Source organism: Glossina fuscipes, unplaced genomic scaffold (assembly GCF_014805625.2).
Source record: "Glossina fuscipes isolate IAEA_lab_2018 unplaced genomic scaffold, Yale_Gfus_2 121, whole genome shotgun sequence".
Taxonomy (NCBI): Eukaryota; Metazoa; Arthropoda; class Insecta; order Diptera; family Glossinidae; genus Glossina; species Glossina fuscipes.
This window is the reverse complement of record NW_023998464.1, coordinates 3,984,100-4,008,964: the sequence shown is the minus strand read 5'-3', so window position 1 is coordinate 4,008,964 and position 24,865 is coordinate 3,984,100. Positions and strand designations below refer to the sequence as shown.

The following is a 24,865-nucleotide window of genomic DNA, read 5'->3' as shown; positions in this document are numbered from 1 at the left end:
GAGCTGGAGGATTGGTCGGCGTCTAGTAAGTGCAGATGCTTGAAAGGTAAGTGCTATGCTTTCACTGTCTGATAACCATACGTAGTTACGATGAAAGTAATCTCTACCGCACTCAGATTCGAACCTGCAAAGAGTCCGTTATTACTGCTGATAATCTAACAATAATCGTTTAATAAAAGCCACAAGACAAGAAGCATTAATATAGGTTGACATAAAGCAATAACCGTAATTAATTATCAACAATGGATCCAGTAAATGCGAATCGAAATTTGCCATCTTACAAGCGAGCCGCCTTGTTGCCGACAAAAGGTGCAAAGCTTAAAGGCGACCACAAATGTGGTTCTGTGATATATGTAGCCATTTGAACAGTTACTATCACCAAAATCTTAGCAAATTCATAAAAACAACCATCTCATAAAATAATAGGTCATGAGAGTAGGAACTATACACTTTTTGCATCTTTTTGCCGTTCACCTTAAAGGAAATGCTTGGTTATCTATTCGGCCGCTTGTTGCATCAAGAGTTTTTTGAGTATAACAGAATGATCAACTCAAGTTCGTGTTCGCCTCTAGGGCTATGTGTGAACTCGGATAATGTGACACCTGTCGGACATATACAGAACTACTAAGGGTTGTAAATGCAGGAAGAATCGATTTACAAGTTTGAATTTCTGAAAAAAGCGCTACGGCAAATAGCTTCAGTTTCCAGAGCTCTTCTGGCTTCTTTTTTTCGTTGCACATCGAGCAATTTAAAAAAAGTTAATAATAATTTTGAAGTCATTTTGTATTCGTCGCTTTTGTAGCTCACTAAAAGTAGCTACAAGTTTTCATGGTGATTTTTTTGCTCTTTATTAAAATTTTCTGTTTAGTTTATCATGCCAAAACCAATAGCCACAAAAAGAACTCGCAGCATAAAGATAACAGGCGTATCGATTATGTATTGTAAATTGTAGTGAATTCAGAGACATCATCAGTTATAAAACATTTAGAAGAATTTAACATAAGACCCGTCTTTTATTGCGCCGATCGATGCACATAGTGAAGCGATCTGAGCTCGCCTGTTTATCTATCCCTCTAATGTCTGTTCACGTATTTTGGCATCCAACGTATAAATCGCAGTTTATGAGCTTTTTTAAATGAAACTTGGTATACTGACGTGTTGTGGCCATAGGGCGGACGCTGGTGAAAATGGTGCGGATGAAGCCACCTTTTCCATCTCGCGTCATATAATGCCTTATTTTGAAAAGTTTTTGTACGGGAAGGAGTACTAATTTTTAAAACTTCTCGAGAAAACTCGCTGAGTAATATTTCGATACTTTCACATTCTAAATTTGGGTCGACTGTGGCAATTTTTGAACCCGTTCATACATTTCCGTTCCTATGAAGCTAAAAAGCTCTTATTCTCAATATTTCACGGCCAAAATAGGTTCAGTTTACAAAGAAATTAACTTTAACGCACTTAGACTACGTACGTATATTTTTTGGATACCAAGGCATATAAAGTCTCTCAAAAAATTTAAACCCTTATATGCCAAAAAAGTCTAATTGTGAATGTTTTATTAGAAATTTGTAAAAATATTGGCCAGCGGCTTCTCCAGGTAAAAATTATAAATAAATGGGAAATACGAGGGTACATAGCAATTAAAGCCGATGATTATGGCTTTTCTCTACATGAAATAAAAGTTTTCCGTTTTATATTATTGATTTAGTCAGCGCACGACGACGCTAATTATGGAGCGCTCAAAATTCTTCTTCTTCCAAATTTATTATCTTATTTTTTATTTGAAAAAATCTGCTGCCGAAGTCCCTAAAAAACGTTCATAGGTTTATGGTGATGCTGCTCCATCATAGGGCAATCGTCGGTTTTGGGTTCGACTGTTTAAAAATGGCGACTCGAATTGACTAAAAAGGCGTTTTTTTGACTACTTGTTGCAAGAGTTGTCCAGTATACATTTTTGCAGTTCGAATGGGAAGTTCTGCCACACCCAGCGTACTCACCAGGCGTGGAGCCTCCTGATTACCACCTGTTGAGATCGGTGTAGCATGGCTTTACTGACATGCGGGCCCGCAAAGTTGACGAAGTGCGACTAGGTGAGTAGGTCAGTAGGTGGATCGCTACCAAATCAGTATCGTTCTCTCGACACGGTTTCGACAAGTTGCCAGAAAGCCGGGAAAAAGTTGTAGAAAACCATGACAAATATTTTAATTTTCTCAATAAATGCCCTTTTTAAGTGAAAAAAGTACCAACTTCCCAATATGATGAAAATTTGAGCGATACAGATCTATTCCGTGAAACTCACCCCATATAAGACTTCTCCTGACTAAGCTCTTTAGAAAACGGTTTAATTTTTAATATCGTATGATGAAGATTGATCAACAGTGATATTTTTGGGTAAAAATGATCAGTACGAAATTTTGATTACGAAGGTACATTATTTAGACAAGAGCATATATAGAGGTAATCCTGATAAGCAAACTCTTTTATTGCAGGAAAATTCTAATTTCCATTTTCTTGAAAGGTTTGCAAAATTTGGATCGCGTCATGTGATGTCTCGGGCATCCTCCAATATGCGAGCTTTCATAAAAAGCTTATATTTGCATGAAAATAATACCCAATTATTGGTATATTATTACTAAAACGAGTGAACACCTTAACTAGGCGAAGTGATATCGAGTAACTAAGGATCGACTTTGCTTCACTGTAATGTTTCTACTTGCTTTTATCTTACAAAAAAATGCAACAAGAAAAAACATATCAACCCCAAGTGCTAGAACATAAACCCCAATATCACCAATACTAAAATAATAACCCTAACAACAAATAAAACACCCTCTACATCGACAACAACAGTAGAATAAATTCAGCTAACAACAAATATGGCGATTAAAATAGTTCAATAACTATCATAATTGCAGGAACGAGTGCAGGAATAAGAAAACGAATCAAGTCAACAGTATTAATAACAATAATAATAACTAACACGAGACAAAATTATATTTAGTTACGGCCGAATATTCCAACTCACTACCGTTATTTTAAAATAAATCTTGAAGAAAATGAAGGAAGAAATTAATGCTTCATTACATCGAGTAGTCGCGGCCGATTTTGTATGTCTTACAAGCCCAGGATCGTGCAACTTGTTATTGTTGCAGTTTCTGACTAATGAAAGAAAAGCGAGTTCTATTCGCACCACTAAAGAGTGGAGTTATGCAGCACCCAGAAAGAAGCTTTACAGACGATTATAACCAACGTTTCCGTCCGCCAGTCTTTTTTGTAATTTCTGTAGCAAAAGTTCCGTCGTTCGCAGGTTGGCAATGAAAATGGTTCAAATGGACCAAAGGACACGCCTACATCGTAGCATAAACTACCAAGTTTAGGTATATTTGATTCTGTTTGCGTGAAAAATCGGTATTCGAGTTTCGTAAGGTGATACAAAATTTATCTATCAAATTATACATGTTTATTGGTGGTCATTATTCGTCGGAATTTTTCCATAATTCGGGTCCAGTTTTCAGAAATGGTGGTGGTGTTTTAATTGCCATTTCTTCGGCAGTTCCCTCCTATTCACTTGAAATTCCAACTATTCCCGACGTTGAATTAAATGCCGTTCAAGTGAAATTTCCTAATAAACACTTATATGTGACCTGCTCCTATATTCTCCCAAATTCGGATATCTTTGTATATATGAAGCAGGCCGCCCTCATTTGTGAAGTGGCCAAGCAATCTTAACCTACCGATATAGTCCTTGCGTTGGGTGACTTCAATTTGCCTCAAGTCAATTGGTTTTACAGTGATAGTTCTGGCTGTTTGATCCCTTCCTCAACATCTGATAAAGCCGTTGTGTTCTTCAATGAATTATTTGATAATAATTTAGTTCAACACAATGGTACCCCTAATTGTAATGGGAGATTTCTTGATCTCTGCTTTGCAAATTTTCCTGAGGTTTGCGTTAATCGTTGTCTTCCGTTTAGTTTACCTGAGGATCCATATCATCCAGCATTGGGTGTTTCCTTTCATTACAAGTATCTTGGTTCGTTGAACTTCTATAACGTTCAAAATTCAAATTTTTCATATCAACTTTATGATTTCCATAAAATCAATGTTTCCATACTAAAATCACATCTTTCTCATTTTGTGCTCGATTTCTCAGAGGGAAGCATTGATAGCTTACTGTCGTCGTTCTACAATATATTAAATCAAGCTATTTCTGCAGCTGTTCCCATCAAGCAGTCCCGTCCTCGAACTAAGTGTCCCTCGTGGTTTAATAAAACAATTAAGTATTACAAGAATCGGAAAAACAAGTTTTTCAAAAAATTTTTGAAAGTGGTTCTTCTTTCTTACTCTGTGGCGAGGCATAAATTTAATTCCCTGAACCGCCAATACTACTGCAGTTACCTTCAGTTTGTTAAATCCTCCTTGTTTGCTAACTCTAAATACTTTTTCAAGTTCGTTAATACCAAAAGAAAAATCTCCATAAATCCGTCGTTTGTGTCTTTTAATGGCTCCGAGTCCGCGGATGATTTTGAAACCTCAAATCTCTTTGCGGAATACTTTTGACAGCCAATTTTGATTTATCAGCAAACTATCCAAATCCGATTTCTAATTCGATTTCAATTCCTAACTTTGTTATTTTTGAAAATGACATTTTTGTAGGTTTGAGCTCTGTAAAATATAATTGCTCGCCTGGACCTGATTGAATCTCTTCATGTGTACTTTTATCTTGTGCTGGCGAGCTATGTGGTGTTATCTCAAAGATTTTGAACAAGTCATTGAATTCAGGTGTTTTCCCTTTGTGTTGGCAGACTTGTTTCCTTATTCCTATTCACAAAAGTGGTAGTAGGCAACTTGTTGAGAACTACAGAGGCATTGCCAAGTTGAGTGCCTTGCCTAAACTGTTCGAGCGAATTGTGGCTCAGCATGTAGCCTTTTCCATGAAATCGTATATTTCTCCTCTCCAACATGGTTTTCGAAAGGGAAGATCTACGGTTACCAATCTGTTAGAGTTTACTTCTCATGTTTTCAAGGCTTTTTCTAGTGGTTCTCGCACTGATGTCATTTACACTGACTTTAGCAAAGCGTTTGATATGGTTAATCATAGACTTCTTAGATTTAAACTCCAAGCCTCTGGCTTACCTTTCTTCTTAGTGGAATGGTTAAGCTTCTATCTGCATGATAGATCATTCAGGGTTTTTATTTAACCACATTACCTCGGATGAATTCCCCGTGACGTAGACACTTAGGACCCATTTTATTTAATTTATTCATCAATGATTTGCCCTCCGTGATTAAATTCAGCGAAATCTTAATGTATGCTGATGATGTGAAACTGTTTTCTTACTTGTCCGTAGAATCGCAATCACATCATTTTCAAAGTGATTTCTAAATAAATGTAAGAAGCTTTCTTTCTCAAGAAGGAAGTCGTTCAGTACCTAATATTTCATTGATTCGCACAAGTTGGAAGACGTCGATCGTTCACAGATTTAGGCGTTCTATTTGATTATAGGTTACGTTTCAATTTGCATATTGAGCTCTCGTTAAGCAAAGCTAGGTCCGCGCTTGGCTTTATAAAGAGGTGGTCTAAAGAGCTTGATGATCCTTATAATACGAAAAGACTTTACATGGTTACTTTAAAGACTTTACATGGACTTTTACTTTGGTTAGACCTATACTTGAGTATGCCTCTGTTGTGTGGTCTCCTTCATACAGGTGCTACGTAGATTCAATTGAATCTGTTCAAAAGCAACTCTTGCTATTTACCCTTAGGAATTTGGGTTAGGACCCGATTGCCCTTCTTCCACCCTATGAAAATAGGTTGCTTCTGTTATCCGTACCGTCACTGGAGAAATGTAGATTTGTTCTTGGGGTTTCCTTCTTAATCAAATTAATAAATGGTACAATTGACTCGCACGCATTAATTCGTGAGATAGGCTTTAATGTCCCTAACCGCTTCTCTAGGCACTTTATCTTGATAAAGCTCAGTCAATGCAAATATAATTACGAAGTGTTTAACCTGCTCAGAGTTGTTTGCAAGAAGCTATATGACGTCTATCGCTTATTATCATTAACGGACTCTTTAAAGTCCATTAAAGCAAAATTGCTTAATACGCGCGATTTACCTATGTCGTACTTGAACTAACTTTTAACCTTAAAAAGTTATTATGAGTCGAAAGTTAATTGTTGTTGACTATTATCGGTTGCCAAGCTTATGCATATTTGCGATGGCTTACGGGTTCACTTGAAATTTGGTCCTGTACCGGTTGTGGGCGTGGCTCTATGCGAACTGTGTACATGCTTTTTTTCTTTTTTTTTTCCTTCTTATTTGTTTTATTGTACTTAATATTAATTAATTTAAGATTTGCTTTAAGAGTTAATTGAACTCGACTGCCATTTTGTTTTAGTTGAGTTTCTTGTATAAGTGAAATAAATAAATAAATAAATAAATTACGAGAACGCTTATCGATTGATACGCCGCATTCATTTAATTACGATAATGACCCTTTCACGCCCTAAAATGGTACAAACAACACGTCTATGTCTCGTTCAAGCTTCGCAGTATCCGCAGCTATAATATCGGTACAAAATGTGCCGCAGAGAAAATATACCTCCCATCTTCCCGAAATGGGTGTAAAGAGAAATTTATTTAATTATGTATATACATGTTATGTAACTATTGCCAAATCTGGAAAATAGAGGGTAAACAGAGGAGAAAACATTTGCTGGATTCGTAAAGGTCCTTGACTCAGACTTACTTTTCAGTGTTAAGCTTCAAAGTAAGAGGGAAACTAAGAACATCAACGCTGATGTGAAGAAAACCGTAGACATAAAAATTATAAATAACGGATATTACGGACGCAATTAAGGATTAAATGCCGAGTCAATGCGAGATTATAGCATTAAATTAGTTTAGCCACAGTTCTACATAAAGCGAGGAAATTATCGAAAACGCATACTTTGCAATGGTAAAAGAAATGCAGAGTATATTTTGTGATGAAGCTGATGTCATAATTCGCTATAAGTGCAAATGATTTAACCATTATGTTCTATTTGAACGCCATGAATCGAGAATGCGGTAAAGCGCATTACAAACTGCACAAATTACTTGATGTCTAATGAAAAGCTCAGATTAAATCATGACGTAAATCACTCGACACTGAGTAAATCTTCCCTGCTATATATTAACAATTAACTAAAATGGAATTGGTAGCTATGTGACTGATCATAACTTATACACCTGCGGGGTTAATCAATAAGTAGCTCTGAAAATTGTCAATGGAACACATAAAGGTTTTCAATTAAGTAATTTTAATGCTCGTAGACTCTAAATTGCGTGCTTATATTATTTGTGCTCGTTATTATCAATTTATGTTGCGTATTTTAATTTGCATGGTGTTAACAAATTGCGTTAAATTAATCGATATAATGCATTCTGCTTTAAGAAACCATATGATTCGAGAGATGCTGGCATCGCTCTCTGTGCTAATCAGAGTTCAAACTTTAAATTTGTCTCAGATGGCTGCATATCTTTGTGTCGAAATTATTACTAATAATTAAAATACTGGGTGGCAGGTGAGTAAAATTTAAGCAAGAATAGTTGTCTGAGTGACATTTTTCAGGCGATGGAAGAGTTATCTATCTCTTAGTTAGCCACAATGTTGTGTAGTAATAGCTTCAATATTGATTTCATGCTGAATAACTCATCTGCGAAACAATTGTGGAATTCAATATAAACTGCTATCCCGAAATCTGCTGAAGCAAGGTTAATAATATTGCTAACAATAAAGAAAAGCCATCATAATTAACTTACAATTTATTGGCGCAATATCATGCTAATAGTTTGGCAACTCTGCGTGCGTCTTGTAGTCGCGTTTTTATTCTGTCAACAAATATTTCAATTTTTTTAGTGTATTTCTTAGCTTTTTTGCTTTATTCGTGTTTAAATTTAAAAAATTCTCTAAAAGAATGAAGTGTGAATTTAATGTATATGAATTTATTAAACATTTATGTGAAAAATCATTTTGGTTTATTGTAAGCAACAATTGAGCTCTTAGTAAAAGTCTCTCTTTTTGCCCGTTAATCTGTGTTTACAGTTTTTGTTAGTTTTCGCTCTATATTTACAGTGGGCAGGGAAGTGAGAAATTTACTTTAATTTTCCTGAAAATTTGTGCCGTGAAAAAAAACATTTTTTTTTTGTTTTTCTTTTTCTTTTTTTTCCTTCATAAGCTACTTTTTTTGTTTTCAATGGACATGGATTGTTTATTTACTCCATGTCGTGCGAAAACCGGCCCTGAATCTGAACGATTCATTTCTTGTTGGTTGTGTAATCGTTTTGGACATGCAAAGTGTGCTGGTATTACCGGCCGTGCTGCTGATGCAGTCCTTGACCCTTCTAAAGGTTTACGATGGTCATATCCTGACTGTAGAAAGCGGGACACTGATTTCTACAAACTCTTCACGGAGACGAAAAATTGTTTCTCAGATTTGAGCAAAAATCTCGGCTCTTTGTGGGAGAAGTTTGAATTAATCAAGACTAGGTTCGATGAATGTCGGTATATTGTGCAGTCATCTTCCTCTCCAGCTAACAAAGTCTCAACGCGTAGCGTAGCGTGTGGTTCGTCACCTCCTAAGTCCGTTTCGTTGGTGCAAGTTAGCGATTCCCTAAAGGCTACAAATAATGTTAGTGTTTCTGCTACGGCTGAGTTGGTTGGTAACATAAATGTTACAAATAGGCCGAGAAGTCCTTCTGGCTTGAGCTATGCTGAAGTGGCAAGGGTATCTCCTCCCATAGATGTCACTCAATCTTCTCAGGCGTCATCGCCCAAAACTAATAAGGGTAATAGTAAATCGTCCTCTCCTCCTCGCTGTTCGAGTGTAAATGCTGGTCGCCAAACTGAGCAGGTCGCACAAGCTGCTCGTGCAAGTGTGGTTACCCCCTCTATATTTTCCCCAACTCATAACTCCCCATCCGTTAGCCCTGCTGCTCCCAGTACTGATGACCTATGCTTGAAGGCAGTTCCTCCCAGAAAGGCAATATTTGTGTCAAGACTGGCACCAGATACATCTGTTGAAAACATAAAGGGTTATCTGCCAGCGAAAGCCCCTTCTGTTAATTTAAAGCGAGTTAGTATTTTCAAACTGGGTCCTTCTCAATCTAGAGCTATCTCATCTTTTAAAATTCTAGTTCCGACCGAAAATATGGATTTGATTTTAAATAAACCTTTGTGGCCGGTTGGATCCTTAATTAAGGAATTTATCCCTCGGGACCGACCCCGTAATGCGAATGCAGTAGCTCTTTCCCCTTCAAAAAACTAAATATTTCTTCAGCCTCATTTTCTCTCATTTATCAAAATGTTAGGGGCCTAAATTTAAAAATTCGTTCTACCTTCCTAAATTCAGTGAGCACGGAGTTTTCCTGTCTGGTCTTCACTGAAACATGGTTGAAGCCGGATCTACATTCGTCGGAACTTTTACATAATTCGTTTCAAGTTTTCAGAAACGATCGTTTGTATCGCAATGGTGGTGGTGTTTTAATTGCTATTTCTACGGCACTCCCCACCTATTCGTTGGAATTTCCAACTACTCCCGATGTTGAATTTATCGCCATTCGAGTGAAATTTCCTAAGAAACACTTATATGTGACCTGCTCCTATATTCCCCCAAATTCGGATATCTCAGTATATAAGAAACAGGCCGCCCTCATTTGTGAAGTGGCCAAGCAATCTAAACCTACCGATATAGTCCTTGCGTTGGGTGACTTCAATTTGCCTCAAGTCAATTGGTTTTACAGTGATAGTTCTGGCTGTTTGATCCCTTCCTCAACATCTGATAAAGCCGTTGTGTTCTTCAATGAATTATTTGATAATAATTTAGTTCAATACAATGGTACCCCTAATTGTAATGGGAGATTTCTTGATCTCTGCTTTGCAAATTTTCCTGAGGTTTGCGTTAATCGTTGTCTTCCGTTTAGTTTACCTGAGGATCCATATCATCCAGCATTGGGTGTTTCCTTTCATTACAAGTATGTTGGTTCGTTGAACTTCTATAACGTTCAAAATTCAAATTTTTCATATCAACTTTATGATTTCCATAAAATCAATGTTTCCATACTAAAAACACATCTTTCTCATTTTGTGCTCGATTTCTCAGAGGGAAGCATTGATAGCTTACTGTCGTCGTTCTACAATATATTAAATCAAGCTATTTCTGCATCCGTTCCGATCAAGCAGTCCCGTCCTCGAAGCAAGGGTCCCCCGTGGTTTAATAAAACAATTAAATACTACAAGAATAGGAAAAACAAGCTTTTCAAAAAATTTTCGAAAAGTGGTTCTTCTCTCGACTATTTCGCTTACTCTGTTGCAAGGCATAAATTTAATTCCCTCAACCGCCAATACTACTGCAGTTACCTTCAGTTTGTTAAATCCTCCTTGTTTGCTAACTCTAAATACTTTTTCAAGTTCGTTAATACCAAAAGAAAAATCTCCATAAATCCGTCGTTTGTGTCTTTTAATGGCTCCGAGTCCGCGGATGATTTTGAAACCTCAAATCTCTTTGCGGAATACTTTTGACAGCCAATTTTGATTTATCAGCAAACTATCCAAATCCGATTTCTAATTCGATTTCAATTCCTAACTTTGTTATTTTTGAAAATGACATTTTTGTAGGTTTGAGCTCTGTAAAATATAATTGTTCGCCTGGACCTGATTGAATCTCTTCATGTGTACTTTTATCTTGTGCTGGCGAGCTATGTGGTGTTATCTCAAAGATTTTGAACAAGTCATTGAATTCAGGTGTTTTCCCTTTGTATTGGAAGACTTGTTTCCTTATTCCTATTCACAAAAGTGGTAGTAGGCAACTTGTTGAGAACTACAGAGGCATTGCCAAGTTGAGTGTCTTACCTAAACTGTTCGAGCGAATTGTGGCTCAGCATATAGCCTTTTCCATGAAATTGTATATTTCTCCTTTCCAGCATGGTTTTCGAAAGGGAAGATCTACGGTTACCAATCTGTTGGAGTTTACTTCTCATGTTTTCAAGGCTTTTTCTAGTGGTTCTCGCACTGATGTCATTTACACTGACTTTAGCAAAGCGTTTGATTTGGTTAATCATAGACTTCTTAGATTTAAACTCCAGACCTCTGGCTTTCCTCTCTTCTTAGTGGAATGGTTAAGCTCTTATCTGTACGGTAGATCATTCAGGGTTTTGTTTAACCTCATTACCTCGGATTAATTTCCCGTGACTTCTGGCGTACCTCAAGGTAGCCACTTGGGACCTATTTTATTTAATTTATACATCAATGATTTGCCCTCCGTGATTAAATTCAGTGAGATTTTAATGTATGCTGATGATGTGAAACTGTTTTCTTCTTTTTCCGTAGAATCGCAATCACATCATCTTCAAAGTGATTTGAACAATTTGGTTGCATGGTGCTCTCTCAATCTTCTGAAACTAAATCTAAATAAATGTAAGAAGCTTTCTTTCTTAAGAAGGAAGTCGTTCAGTACTCAATACTTCATTGATTCGCACAGGTTGGAAGACGTCGATTCGTTCATAGATTTAGGCGTTCTATTCGATTATAGGTTACATTTCAATTTGCATATTGAGTCCTCGTTAAGCAAAGCTAGGTCCGCGCTTGGTTTTATAAAGAGGTGGTCCAAAGAGCTTGATGATCCTTATATTACGAAAAGGCTTTACACGTGTTTGGTTAGACCTATACTTGAGTATGCCTCCGTTGTGTGGTCTCCTTCATATAGATGCTACGTAGATTCAATTGAATCTATACAAAAGCAATTCTTGGTGTTTGCCCTTAGGAATTTGGGTTGGGACCCGATTTCCCTTCTTCCACCCTATGAAAATAGGTTGCTTCTGTTATCCTTACCGTCACTCGAGAAACGTAGATTTGTTCTTGGGGTTTCCTTCTTAATCAAATTAATAAATGGTGCAATTGACTCGCCCGCATTACTTCGTGAGATAGGCTTTAATATCCCTAACCGCTTCTCTAGGCACTTTATCTTGATAAAGCTTAGTCAATGCAAATATAATTTTGAACTGTTTAACCCGCTCAGAGTTGTTTGCAAGAACCTAAATGATGTCTATCATCTATTCTCATTAACGGACTCTTTAAAGTCCATTAAAGCAATATTGCTTAATAAGCGCGATTTACCTATGTCATACTTAAACTGACTTAACCTTAAATATGTCATTAAGAGTCGAAAATTAATTTGTTGTTAACAATTATCGGTTGCCAAGCTTATGCATGTTTGCGATGGCTTTGGGGTTCACTTGCAATTTGGTACTGTATCGGTTGTGGGTGTGGCTCTATGCTAATTGTGTACATGCTTTTTTTTTTTTTTTTCTTTCTTTTTTTTTCCTCCTTATTTGTTTTATTGTACTTATACTAAGTTTTATTATTAATTAATTTTAAGATTTACTTAAGAGTCAATTGAACTCGACTGCCATTTTGTTTTAGTTGAGTTTCTTGTATAAGTGGAATAAATAATGCACTTTTTAAGATTTGTCGTGAACGAGTTATGTTTAATGTTGGTCTTCGCTTCATTTGAGGTATATATCAAAATGTTAGCAAATTGAGAAGCCTTTCAAAATCCATTACACGTTAGTCAACAAAATTTGAAGACCCCTTTGAGCCCATTATTGTTTAATTTGCAGCCACATGGAGCTTCGATTATTTGATTCCTTCCTACCATTAATATTCGAATTTTGCAATTTGGTATTTTTTTCTCCTTTTACAAGCTTACAAACATGGGCTTTAATTTGCCGATTTATCTTTCATGAAAAAGCGTAGACTGATTAAATATTATTCATTCGAGTAATTAGTGCACGCATAACCATGAACGCCGCAATTCCTTTCATTTGATGCAATAACTTTAGTAATTTTTAGAAAATGTTTTCATTTACAGATCCGCTGACTAGTCTCTCGTCCATAACATATGGAAATTTTTAATATTTTACCGGGTGTATGTCTTGTAGATTTCGACAGAAACATGCCCTTTTTCCGATCGACACATTCCCTTCTTTTTGTTTTTTTTGCTTTTGTTTACATAATTTGAACCATAAGTGGGCGATCTGTACTGCGACTGGAACGATATAGTGTACTCGACTAAATTCTTTATTATGCAATTCAAAGTTTATATATGTATGATTCCGACTTTGTTATCCTGCAGCCAAATTCTTTCCAACTACCTGAACTTACTAAAAAAAACCAAAAAAAAAATGCATAAAGCTTTACATTTTTAAAAATTTATGTAGCCAGCATAAACTAAATAGTTCTGCTTAATCTGCTTGCATAAGCTGTAGGTCAAAGCGGTTTAGTCTGTCTGCCTAGAGTAGTATGAATAAAAATTGCTTAAATCTATTTTTATTTTTTTTTTTGATGATTGAATAATGAAAGGGATTTTTAATTTAAAATTTATCCCTATTTGGGATGATTTTTGAAATTTATTGCCATATATCCGTCTGTGGCTAATTAGTCCTCATGTAAAAGTTGATGCCGCTTTGAGAACAATTTAATATACGAAACCATTAAGCATTATTCACTGTCTATGTGTGTGCAAAATGTACATTTCAATTCGAATGTAAATAAAATACATACATGGCTGATATTTATTATAGAAATAAAACCAATACACACACATTAACTAAACATTGTAGCTCAAAAATTATAAATTGAAAATTCTCATATGTGAATATTTCAACAAATTGGGAGATTACAAACTAAATCCTAATATATATGTGTTGGCGAAAATTGTTATACAAGCCCAAATCACTGAGGCAATAATTGCATGCAAATAAGACTGAATTGCAAATATCATATTAGAAATAGGCTTAAGTCTGCAAATAGTATTAATTGCCAGAGGAAATATATATTCGCCTTAAAAAAGATTTTTAATATACAACTTCAATTTTCTTGGACTGGTTACGCCTACACCTTGCAAGGTAACTCGCTTTCCATTTCAGTACTATTATGATGCTTCACTAGCAATCTATTCAAGTTTATCGTTTTATATTATTCTCCACTATTTTATGTCCTATGTGGTCCAAGAGTATATTAACATTGTCTGATAAACACGGCACTTACAAGGACTTCATATAAGCCCACCTTTGATATGAGTTTTAACCACTTTATGAATCGATCTAAGCATGTCTTACTGCACTTTTTGGGATAATTTGATCAATTTTCACCGGCGTGTTTTCGGCGTGTTTCCATGTCCCTTTCTCCTTCTGCTTTTCTTTCTGACCGTGATCCTGTTACACAAGCAGGAGACATCACCTGAGTGATTGATCTTAACACGAAAGAAAAGCGCTTCCCAATATCAACTTACTTCGTATGTTGATAAAGCGCTCCGTAGTCTGTTGTAATAGGTTTTTTTTTACCTGCTTCATCGTCCCCGCCATTACCTCATTTTTCTACCCCACCTTTAAGTTTGCAAATCAAATAAGCCGGCAACTTTACATTGAAAACTTCTGAACGTTACAAGATAGTTTTATTCTTTTTTTTGTTAAGGGTTTCTCTAAAAGGTGCCCTGAGGCCTGCAACAGAAATAAAGCTATCATAATTTATGGGTCGATGCGATTTTCAAAGCCCCTCGCGGTATATAATTAAGTTGATGCAGGATCACACGTTTTCCATTCATATAAGCATTTGATTTCTTTGATCTAGCGTTGATCTTTGCTAAGAACAGCAAGCACTAACTAACTGTGACTATATATCTATCCTTCCACTCTTTCTAAATAAAAACGTGGAATTTATATCGTGCGTCTGTTGCAGTTTACAGGTAATGGGCAAAAAATACGGAGAGCGAAAGTGTTTTCTGTTTTTTTCGCATGTTGTGGGCATGTTGTGTTGTAGGCGAGGCGAGATTTTGATCGTTTTCAAAATTTTTTTGTAAATTTGTAAGTGATATGTTCGTGCCCTATAGGCGCAACAGTGTAGGCCACACTGGCAAGTAGATAAACGAACAGGCGGACACGTTCAGGTGCATTCCGAATTTGACATTGACAAGCATACCTTATACTGTATAAACTTAACGAGGCTTGGAAGCTTGGTTATAAGAGGCGTTATAAAAGTTAGTAAGATTAAATGTTGTTGGGCAAACGTGGATAGTTTTTTTCATTTTTCTACAGGTACAATAGCATCGCCCATAGAACATACATTCAAATTTTTATAGATTAGTCCGCTAAGGGTTGTGAATGAAAAAAGAAAAATTTTTTCTTTTTGGAAAACAGGAGTATTTTCATTTTATATGGAATTGTAGGCGTGTCCTTCAGCCGATTCTGCTCATCTGCAAGGCCAACCTGCGTGCAAGAATTTTCAATGCTTTTGCTAAATTGAAAGCCGATAGCTTAATTTTTGCGACCGGGAGAGTATTTACAACAGACATTACATAGACGGACACCCGGACAGACGCACATCCATTCAAAGTCGATTCAAAATTTGATGCTGATCAAAAATATATATACTTTATGGAGACCGTGAAGCTTCTTTCTCGGTGGTGCAAGCTTTTTGACAAAATGAATATATGAATATATAACCGTCGGTGACGGATATAAACATAAATCCTGCAAGAATTATTTTTGACAAAAATAACTAAATAAAGTTTCATTAAATTATTGACTAATTTAGCTTATCTAGAATAATATCTACTTTTGGAACTTTTATTTAAAGAGAAAAAGACTTAAAACAAAAATTTAATGGTCTGCTGTAGCATATGATTTGTAAGCGCCTTGACCCTTTTTGTCCTCGCTTGTGAAGAGTAAAACACAAAAATTTCTCTTTTCTTGTGCTTTCTGGTTTAATTTATTTTAACCCAAAATGGATTTCGTTAATATGGATTACATTTGAAATACAATCAAATGGTTGGTTGTAATTTATTGTTTTCTCTTTCTCTTAATCCTTTTAATTATTTTCATTTAACCCAATATCCCGTTTTTCTCATACGACCGTTACATGCGATTTGAGTAAGCGGGCACGTTGTTGAATACTTATTCATCAAATCCAAACAAATTTCAATTTTGCTTTCATATTTAAGCATCCATTTTTAACCACTCAGATGAGCTGTATATGTAATGTACAAAAAATGCTATTGTCATGTATGTTATGTACAAAAAATAGCTACTACGATTTTCATTCAGTCTTAAGCTAACTAATTTTATTACTTTTACTTTTCGTTGTTAGATCTTCTAGCTGCACAAGAATTGTGATCTTGAACGAAAACCATATTGGTTACGTCAGTAAAGTCCAGGTCAAAAAATTGCTTCTGAAAATGAATAAATCTACTCTTGGACGCACTTGTAATATTCGAAAGGTTCAATGTTTTTCTGAAAAAGCTGCAAAGTAAAGAACGTTACCTAACCTTACTATTACCCAACATTACTGCATATATTAATGTGTATCGACGTAGTGGATGTCAGTAATTTACTTTTTTTATTCAAGAGTCGATACTTTCAATTTCATTCTGTGAGACAATAGAGTGCTTTGATTGAATTTTGAAGAACTTATACAGCAATTGAAAGCAAAATGAAAGACTAAGATTTTCCTCAAAATGCTGCTTCTTCATTTCCAAAGCCAATTGTTTCAGACACACATTTGCGCAGAAAATTTCGTAGTTGGTAAATCTCATTCAATGCCACTTGGTCTCATTCAAGGTCATGGCATTACTTAGCTCACATTGAATGAGAAGCTCGAGTTCTTATCCTGATTCGGCTTTATATTGCAATTTTTATGGTACACACCACTGAAGGATGGGGGTGTACTCATTTTTCTTCCATAATGTATGTAACACTAAAAATTAAGCTTCAGAGGCCCTATAAAGTGTAAATAGTTATACAGTAATTGATTAGGCCGTGTCTGTCCGTCTGCGTTGTATTTGTTGTTGGCACTTTACTGATCGCAAAAATGAAGATACCGACTTTAAATTTGGTAGAAAAATTGGAAGTTTTTGGCCGCTGATTGATATTGGCAATGGGGCAAACCGATCGAACAACACCCATACATAAACTAGGAATACGTCTGTATTTCGAAAGGAATAAAAAAAAGTTTTTCTTGTTCATTACTTATTGAATGGTATTGAAAATAGGCCAAATTGGTCATAGCACAAGTTCGCATAAACCCAAGAAGCATAAACTGAACGCAACTTCGTTTGTCTGAACAGAGATTTGTGGGTTTTTTCATTTCTCGCAAGTTATAAAAGATAGGAGGCTGCAACAGTCCACATTTACTTTACGAAAAACTCTACTATATGTGTGCAAAAATGGGAAGAATCGGCCATGCGCAGACAAAGTTGCAAGTGATTAAGTTCTCTTTATTTCAGTTTTTCAGTTTGTTGAGGATTTATGTATATTAATCATAAGGTAAACGAGACAGAATGTTTAAAACTAATTCTACATTCCTCAAATGAAGCTACATTATCAGGCTAACATTGGGTTAATTCAAAAGTGAATATGGCAGACGCCGGAACCTGGTTGTTTAATTTTTTCCTAATAATATAAGAAAAACGGACATCAAATAACAGAACTTGGAGAGCAGAATGACAAAAGCATAGTGGGGCGAGTTTGCATTATAATTATCAATTGTACTCCTTATTAACCATTTTTCTGTACCTATTCATGCAGTTTGAAGTTATTTTTGCAACTAATATCGTTCAGCCAAGATTGGAAAAAATGTTGTAAGCTTTCTGCCTTTTTCAGAATTTTGAATCAAAGCACTTACGCGCCACTAGATAAACAAATTACTCATACGCTATAGTATGGTTGGTAAGCATTAGTTTAGCAAAATTGCCGGCATTTTCCTCGCTTATTATCAAATGTAGCTATATTCTTTTTTCTTCAGTTGTTATATAATGAATCACTCCTGGGATATCCCTTAGCATGGTGTAGCACGGTGAAGGCTAGAAACCAGCGAAGAAAGGGAAAAGATGTAGAGAGGTGTGTGCATGCCCAATCCTTAAGTGTTAAAAGTACAAAACTTTATCCTTCAATTAAAAAAGAAAATATTCCCTATGCTTTATAGTATTAAGAGGCGTGGCCATTTCTCTAGGATATAAGAGGAAATTTTTACCGTGCGTCTGTTGCCGTTTATGATTAACGAGGAAAAATCCAAAGAGTAGCGGTTTACTCGTCTTCGGTTGCATTGTGAGTATATCCTTCGACCGATTTTGTCCACCTTCAATATCAAATTGCTTATGCCATATTCAAAACCGCTATCCTCATCGTTGCGACTGGGAGAGTATTCACTACGAACTTTACATGAACGGAGAGCAAGACACCCAAGCGTGCTTAAATCGATTCAAAATTTGATGTTGATCAAGCGTGTATATATAGATGTACTTTGTAGGGCCTCTGAAGTTTCTTTCTGGCTGGTGCAAAACGTTTTCACAAAATAAATTTACCTCTGCCCTTTGGTAGTGCGTATAAAAATACACTCATATATTAAAATTTAGCTCTGAACGTTTTCAATTTCGAGACTGTACTGTATGCATAAGACACTAACAAAAATTTAGTAGATATTTAAGTAAAAAAATTGAAATTTCTTTCTCTTAAACGCACATTTCTCAAAAACAGATACTTTGGCCCTAACAACAACGAACGAAGGTATCATTTATTCTCGTATGTTAATGTAGAAGAAATTTTTTATTAAATGCTCACACAATACATATGTAATCATGTATGTATGCATATGTATTGTCTTTTATATCTATTCTTACATTCCAAAGCGCATGCAACACATTATAGAAAAATTTTCCTACATGTACACAATTGTATATTTACACACGTACAAATGTAAACTAAGTTAAGATTTTTTTTACTTACAGTTTACATGCACATCGAAACGTTTGCTTACTGACGGTGGTATGCCGTTCGATGCAATACACAAATAGCCACCCATGTCCGTACGATGAACATTACCCAGCACCAGTTTTTCGCCTTCAACCGTCTTTACCACTGTAGCAAATAGTCAAAAAGTAGCAGAGCGAATTAAAATATTTTTGAACAGAATGAAAAGAAAGAAAAGTTTGCTAAGAATAGAACAAATAGAAAACAGAAATAAACAAAAAAAGAAAAAAGAAAAGAAAATGCAAGTTAAATTTAAATTTTGTTCGTGATGAGCAATTTTTATCTACTAGACGACCAAATCGGAAAAAAGGAAATTAAATCTGATTTAAAGAGATTTCGAACGTAACTGGAATGGTTCTAAAATAATTTTATAAATTTGAAGAATACTTTTATTTGAATTATATTATAAATGATTTCAATATGTGACTTAAGAAAAATACTTCACATAAGACTTCTTCCAAAACATTTTGTGGTAATTTGAAAAATAGAGTCAGTCGTCTTAACTTTCCCAACAATGTATTAGCGATCCATTTCGCCATATCTCATATTGCCTGAATCGGTAGAAAAGATATATTCTTTTAAAATATTCTCGGTTATGTGTCAAATTTATGCACTTGTCTCGATATTCGCTTGAAAAAACTACGTTCTGTTTAGCCCGTTGTCGCTTAGAGTAACAAAACAAGCTACAACAAGCATAAGTTGCCCGGATATCACAGTTGAAAGGAACTTTGTATTATTTGTTTTTATGGATACCATTTCGCATTCTTTCACTATGCCAACTACTGGTCTCTGTCTTTTCCATTCCATTCAGCCTACGTCAAGTCAAAAAGTTGCGGCTTCTTGACTGAAACCCGCTTTTACTCTAAGTTCGCAGCAAAACTCCAAAATTCTCTCATGTTTGATATCGCTCTTTGGCATTTTACCATGAACAGTTCAAATATTCCGAATGAATGTTTCATAGCTTTTGGCCAAACATATATCTACGCGAAATTAGATGTTCGCCCACATATATTGTACAACTTTGCTTCCTACGGACAAAGCAAAGAAGGCATTATATCCGGTTGGAGCCGAATTGGTCAGCACACGCCTCTGCCTCGTTTATGGTGACGGTCAGAAACAAGTGAGAAGGGAAAGAGATAGGGGGCGGTGGCCGCAGCCTAGTGGATGTGTGCCCAATCGTTAGGTATTAGACTTTCACCGACCAAGCACTCACTGCAGCTACGATCAAAGCAATCTCTACCAAATCAAATCAAATTTCAGCCCGCGAATATTGACATTTAAATCTGCCCATCGAATAAAAAAAAGAAAATTAAGACAAACGCATAGGTATGCTAAAGCGTTATCGACGACGTTATTCGCGATATGTTTTATCTCTGAGCCCGGTCGCTGATCATAACAGAAGAAAATGCAGTTTCTTGTCTTATGATCTTTCTCAGAATACGTCTACAAGCATTTGGAACCTGTCTATGCGAATCATTTTTTCTGAAGATTTGAATCTAGTTGCGCGTTGTAGGAAAATAAATCAATAGCGAAAAATAATTGAAACTGAGATATACTTCAGTATTGAGGAATGTGACGACCACCAGGCCGTAAAAAGTGAAATTGTCGATCAAGCTTCTCATGAAATGCGTGAAAATTGACGATCATTTCCGGAGTTGCTAGAGAGTAAAAATACCAATACCTGTCACGCGATGGTAATGGATTACTTTTAGACGAATTTTACGAATTGGACATATGTGATATAATTGGAACGAGATAACGCAAGACAAATACTGCAAATCACTAGAAGTTTCGAATGTAGTCCAGGAAGGCCTAATAAAAATGTGTACTTTTCGTCCATATATCAAAAGAAGTATACTCTTGATTTATTAATGGTTGCGACTGATGTTAGATTCACGGCAAAATTTCTCTGCCAGCATCAATAATCAAGCCCACAATGATGTATATCGAGAACTACGAAAGACTGCACTTTGGAAGAATGTTTGATAAAATCGTTAAGAAAGAGAATGTAGACAACATTCTAGGAAATGAAAATGTTTTATCAGACAACATTCGAAATCCATTTGGGCGTATCATCCTTTTAATATTCCTCTATCTTGTCCTTTTTTCCTCATGGAAAACTTCTTAATTAAAAAGCGTGCTTGAAAACGAAGAAAAGTCTTATTGAAAGTGACAGGACGTCTCTGTCTTTTAAATAAGCAATTGTTGAACGTCTTACTGGCTCGACAGCAGTAAATTCTTTAAACTCCATATTAAATGTTCCTACATTACTATATTAATTAACTTCTTGACTTTTCCTAGCATTCGCTTATGCTTACGTTGGTTGCTTTTGTATCTTTCGTATTTCTTTTTTATTGGTTTTATTTATCATTTTATACATATTTGAGTATAATTGTAAATTCTTAAAACATTCAAAGTACATGACCACACATTCATCGACATAGCCACGTCCACAGGCACATAGGTATACAAAACAGCTGCATACAAAACAAGATAACAAAACATGATTCTACCGTAAAAAGGACATTAACCGATGCCGTGGTACGATAACGTTTTCCCAGCAAGAGGGTGCTACACGAACCCAATTGTTTTACATTTACACAAACAACAATCCTTACGGAATTGCTGCGTACGAAGTTGGACATTTTATTTATTTTGTGCAAAAACAAAAAAAACAAAAACAATAAAGAGTTTCTCTAATGCAACAAAGAAAGTCAACTCGACATCATACCGAAAACAACACTCTATGGAGTATTCCCGCTTAACGAAACAACAGAATCACTAAAGGAGCGCAAGATAGACGAAGAAAGTTAACATATACCGATTTTTGCATCTATCTCTCTACATTTAAATGAAAACATTCCAAACGCAAAAAGGTACAACTCTGTGTAGTTTAAGGTAAGTAATGTAAGAGAAGTAAAAGTAAGGTATTTAAAATTCTTGCTTTTTGAGTGTATTTAGATGAAAGGAGGTAAACATAATAATCAGTAATTTTTGTGTTTTAAGGATTTTTCCTCTACAAACCTTGCCTCTCTCTTGATTCTATGCGCAGTACGATATCCTTTAAGTTTTCACGACGCCACTGCACTGTAGGTTTTGGTACACCAGTAGCGCTGCATATAAGAGTTATGATTCCTCCTTCGTTGGTAACATTTTCTTCAAGATTCTGATCAGGATGATTTAATATATCAGGCGGTACAACAACGTCGAGATAGCCAGACTGTAAAAATAAGAAATAGGGAAAGGAAAACATTCACATAAGTAAGTAAAAATCAAATCGCTTAACGTATTATATAATTGGCTTTAACTAGAAAAAGGACACAAGTCGCACTGGTAGTGCTCAACCAGTGACGGGAACAAGAGTACATATGTACTTGTAAGTCATCGAAATATTAATCAAAACTTTGTGCTAAGTGCTAGTCCAAAACAAACTTTCCGTTTTAATTACGTTAAATTTAGCTAAAATTTTTGTATTCAAACCATTGTTGTATGCTTACTACTATAGAATATCTTCAAGATTCTTTTATACTGTGTTGCACACAAGAAAAATTTATTGTCACACACTTCGCCTTAGTGTAGAAAAATAGTTATGAAGAACGTACTGTAAAAGTACTTCAATTGCAATGTACGTTGCCCATTTCGGAAGGATAAATATTCCCTTGACATTTCATCGATAACATAATAAGACTGTGATATTGGTCTGAACAATGCTTTCCCCATTTAAAATTAGATTTGAAAACCTGTTGATAAACAATTGAATCAGTTGGTCATGTCAGTACTTTTTAACCGCCCGAAAAAAGTTCACTGAGGCTTTCCTAAATGTATTATTCGATTTACAAGAAATTATCTTAATTTATTTTACTCTTATGATAATACAAATATTTGTTTCCAGTGTCAGCTTTACCTTCTCTACTGACAAAAATGTATTTGTATGTTCCTTTCGCTTCAAGTAAATGGAATCATTGACCGATTGGTCAGTCGGAAGATGGTAACGGTCGGAAATGGGGAAAGAAAAAGTGATAGTGAGTGCTACTACTGGTAAAATTCAGCCTGTGACTCCTTTGTTGTTGTTTTAAAAAAAATTAAAAGACCACTGCCGAGGTTTATATTTCTCACTTCCTTCTTATTATTTCGTCTTATCTGAGTGTAAAATATTTACACCGGGTTTTCTAAATTAACCATACCATGCCCGATTATTGCCTATTGAATTCTGTACATCATTTGCTTGCATTGTGGACATTTTTCCTTGACCGGTGTGAAAGGAGAAACTCCTACTACCATCGCTGAATGAAACTCTAGTCCCATGCTTACTTATCTAATTTGGGAAAAATTTACTTCTACGATGCTTTTCTTCAACAAAATTTTATTGAAAGTTAATAAGATAAGGATTTTCTCGATGGCAGTCATTTTGCGAATGGAAAAATGTAGAGGAGTTATGGAAGGCTGTCACTACGTTGGTAAACTTGACAGCAAGAAGAGTTTATTTATAAATTCTTCAAAGCTTTGGCCTTATAACAGACATGTATGCGTTAATAAAGCAGCTTCTCTTCATAAGAAGACTAGGGTTTCGATAGGTCTAGGTAGGTTATTTACGCACCCGATTTGTTGCGTGCAACATCTTCCTATGTGATTTTGTCAAACTTTCAAAATGATATTCTAATACGTACAGGCGATATTTTACCAAGATGCTCTTTTGATTAGTAAGTCTATCATAGTTGTTTACCAAGAAAAAAGTCTTACGGACCTTTGTAACTCTGTCAGCATTGATTATCCTCTTGATAACGTGAAATAAGTATTCATCACACATTGGAAATCTTCCGAAACCGTAACGTGCCTCCCCATTTGGCTTAGGTTTTCTGAAGATGCGTTGTCGACGCAAACGTACGAATGGAACGAGTAGGCAGCTTCCCATTTACCTTTCTATCTAATAAATTTGACACGTGTCTAATTAAAGAAAATTTGATCAACTATAAGAAATTGAAAATATTTTCCTGTTGTCTTCCAAATAAACCTACTGTTTTCGCTTACTTTCAATCGACAAAGGTAGCTAATGAATCGTAGAGAGTTTCTACGGCAACAGGGAAGATTTTGTAATCACTTTTGCCACGATATAATTTTCGGTACAAACTACTTAGTAATTAGATTTTAAGAAAATTCCACTCTCGTGGCCGCAAATATGCACGCAGGTTGAAATTTAACATGGATCAAATCGCTCGATAGACACGCCTACAGTACTACGTAACGTGAGAACACATCTGTTTTGCAAATAGAGTAAAAAATTGGTTTTTTGCTCATTGCTGGTAAACTATATCGGATGAATATACAAAAATTTGATCGATTTGATTTATTCAATAGTATCTGTACAAAAATAGAAAAATATACCACACCTATCCAATATTATCATGTATCAGAATTTAATACCTTTATAATGCGCAGAAACAAGTTTCAAAAACCCCCTAAAGTATATAAATTTTTGGACAGTTTTAATTTTGGAATACACTCGAGAATGTTTGCTGTTCCTGCGTCCGTTTGTGCGTTTGCCGAACTGTGCGGTACCTGGTGGCAAACATTCCCCTGTTCACAAAAATGCAGACATCGGCTACAAATTTGCAAAAGAACTAAAGACTTAAAGTCTTCCAAGGACACGCCTACAACGCCGCCAAAAAAACTTTTATTTAAAAAATAGAAAACATCAGCCGCGCCCATTTCATGTTATAGATCATGAAAATTTAGTTCCTTTACGTTTTTTGCCTTTTCAGGATGACGACGATGGGTGTTAAAGATTCGGTCACGACTGAATATAATTTTCTTACATGTTTTCAATTAAAATTAAATCAAAGAAATTTTATAAAGATTCCCAAACTTCTATTTAAAGTAAGCGTTATGTCCTTGAAACAACCAACTGCTATAGTTTTAGAGAAAAATCTCGCTTGCGTAAAAATGTCATCTTGAAGAAAATTACTTCCTTGAAAAATTTTTTAAAAATTCTTGAAAATAAAATCAAACAGCGTGTGAATACAATTT

The 24,865-nt window shown here is 35.5% G+C and overlaps 1 protein-coding gene across 5 annotated transcripts in view; it reads right to left on the bottom strand.

The window, feature by feature from the left end:
- Positions 1-24,865, bottom strand: part of LOC119640392 (protein amalgam) — a 121,288-nt gene that overhangs the window by 38,751 nt on the left and 57,672 nt on the right. For all 5 annotated transcript variants that reach the window (XM_038038385.1, XM_038038384.1, XM_038038386.1 and 2 more), the window contains 2 exons: positions 21,866-22,061; positions 18,818-18,949 (listed from right to left, as the gene is read on the bottom strand). In XM_038038385.1, coding sequence (XP_037894313.1) covers positions 18,818-18,949; positions 21,866-22,061 — 328 coding nt within the window. The remainder of the gene's footprint in view (positions 1-18,817; positions 18,950-21,865; positions 22,062-24,865) is intronic.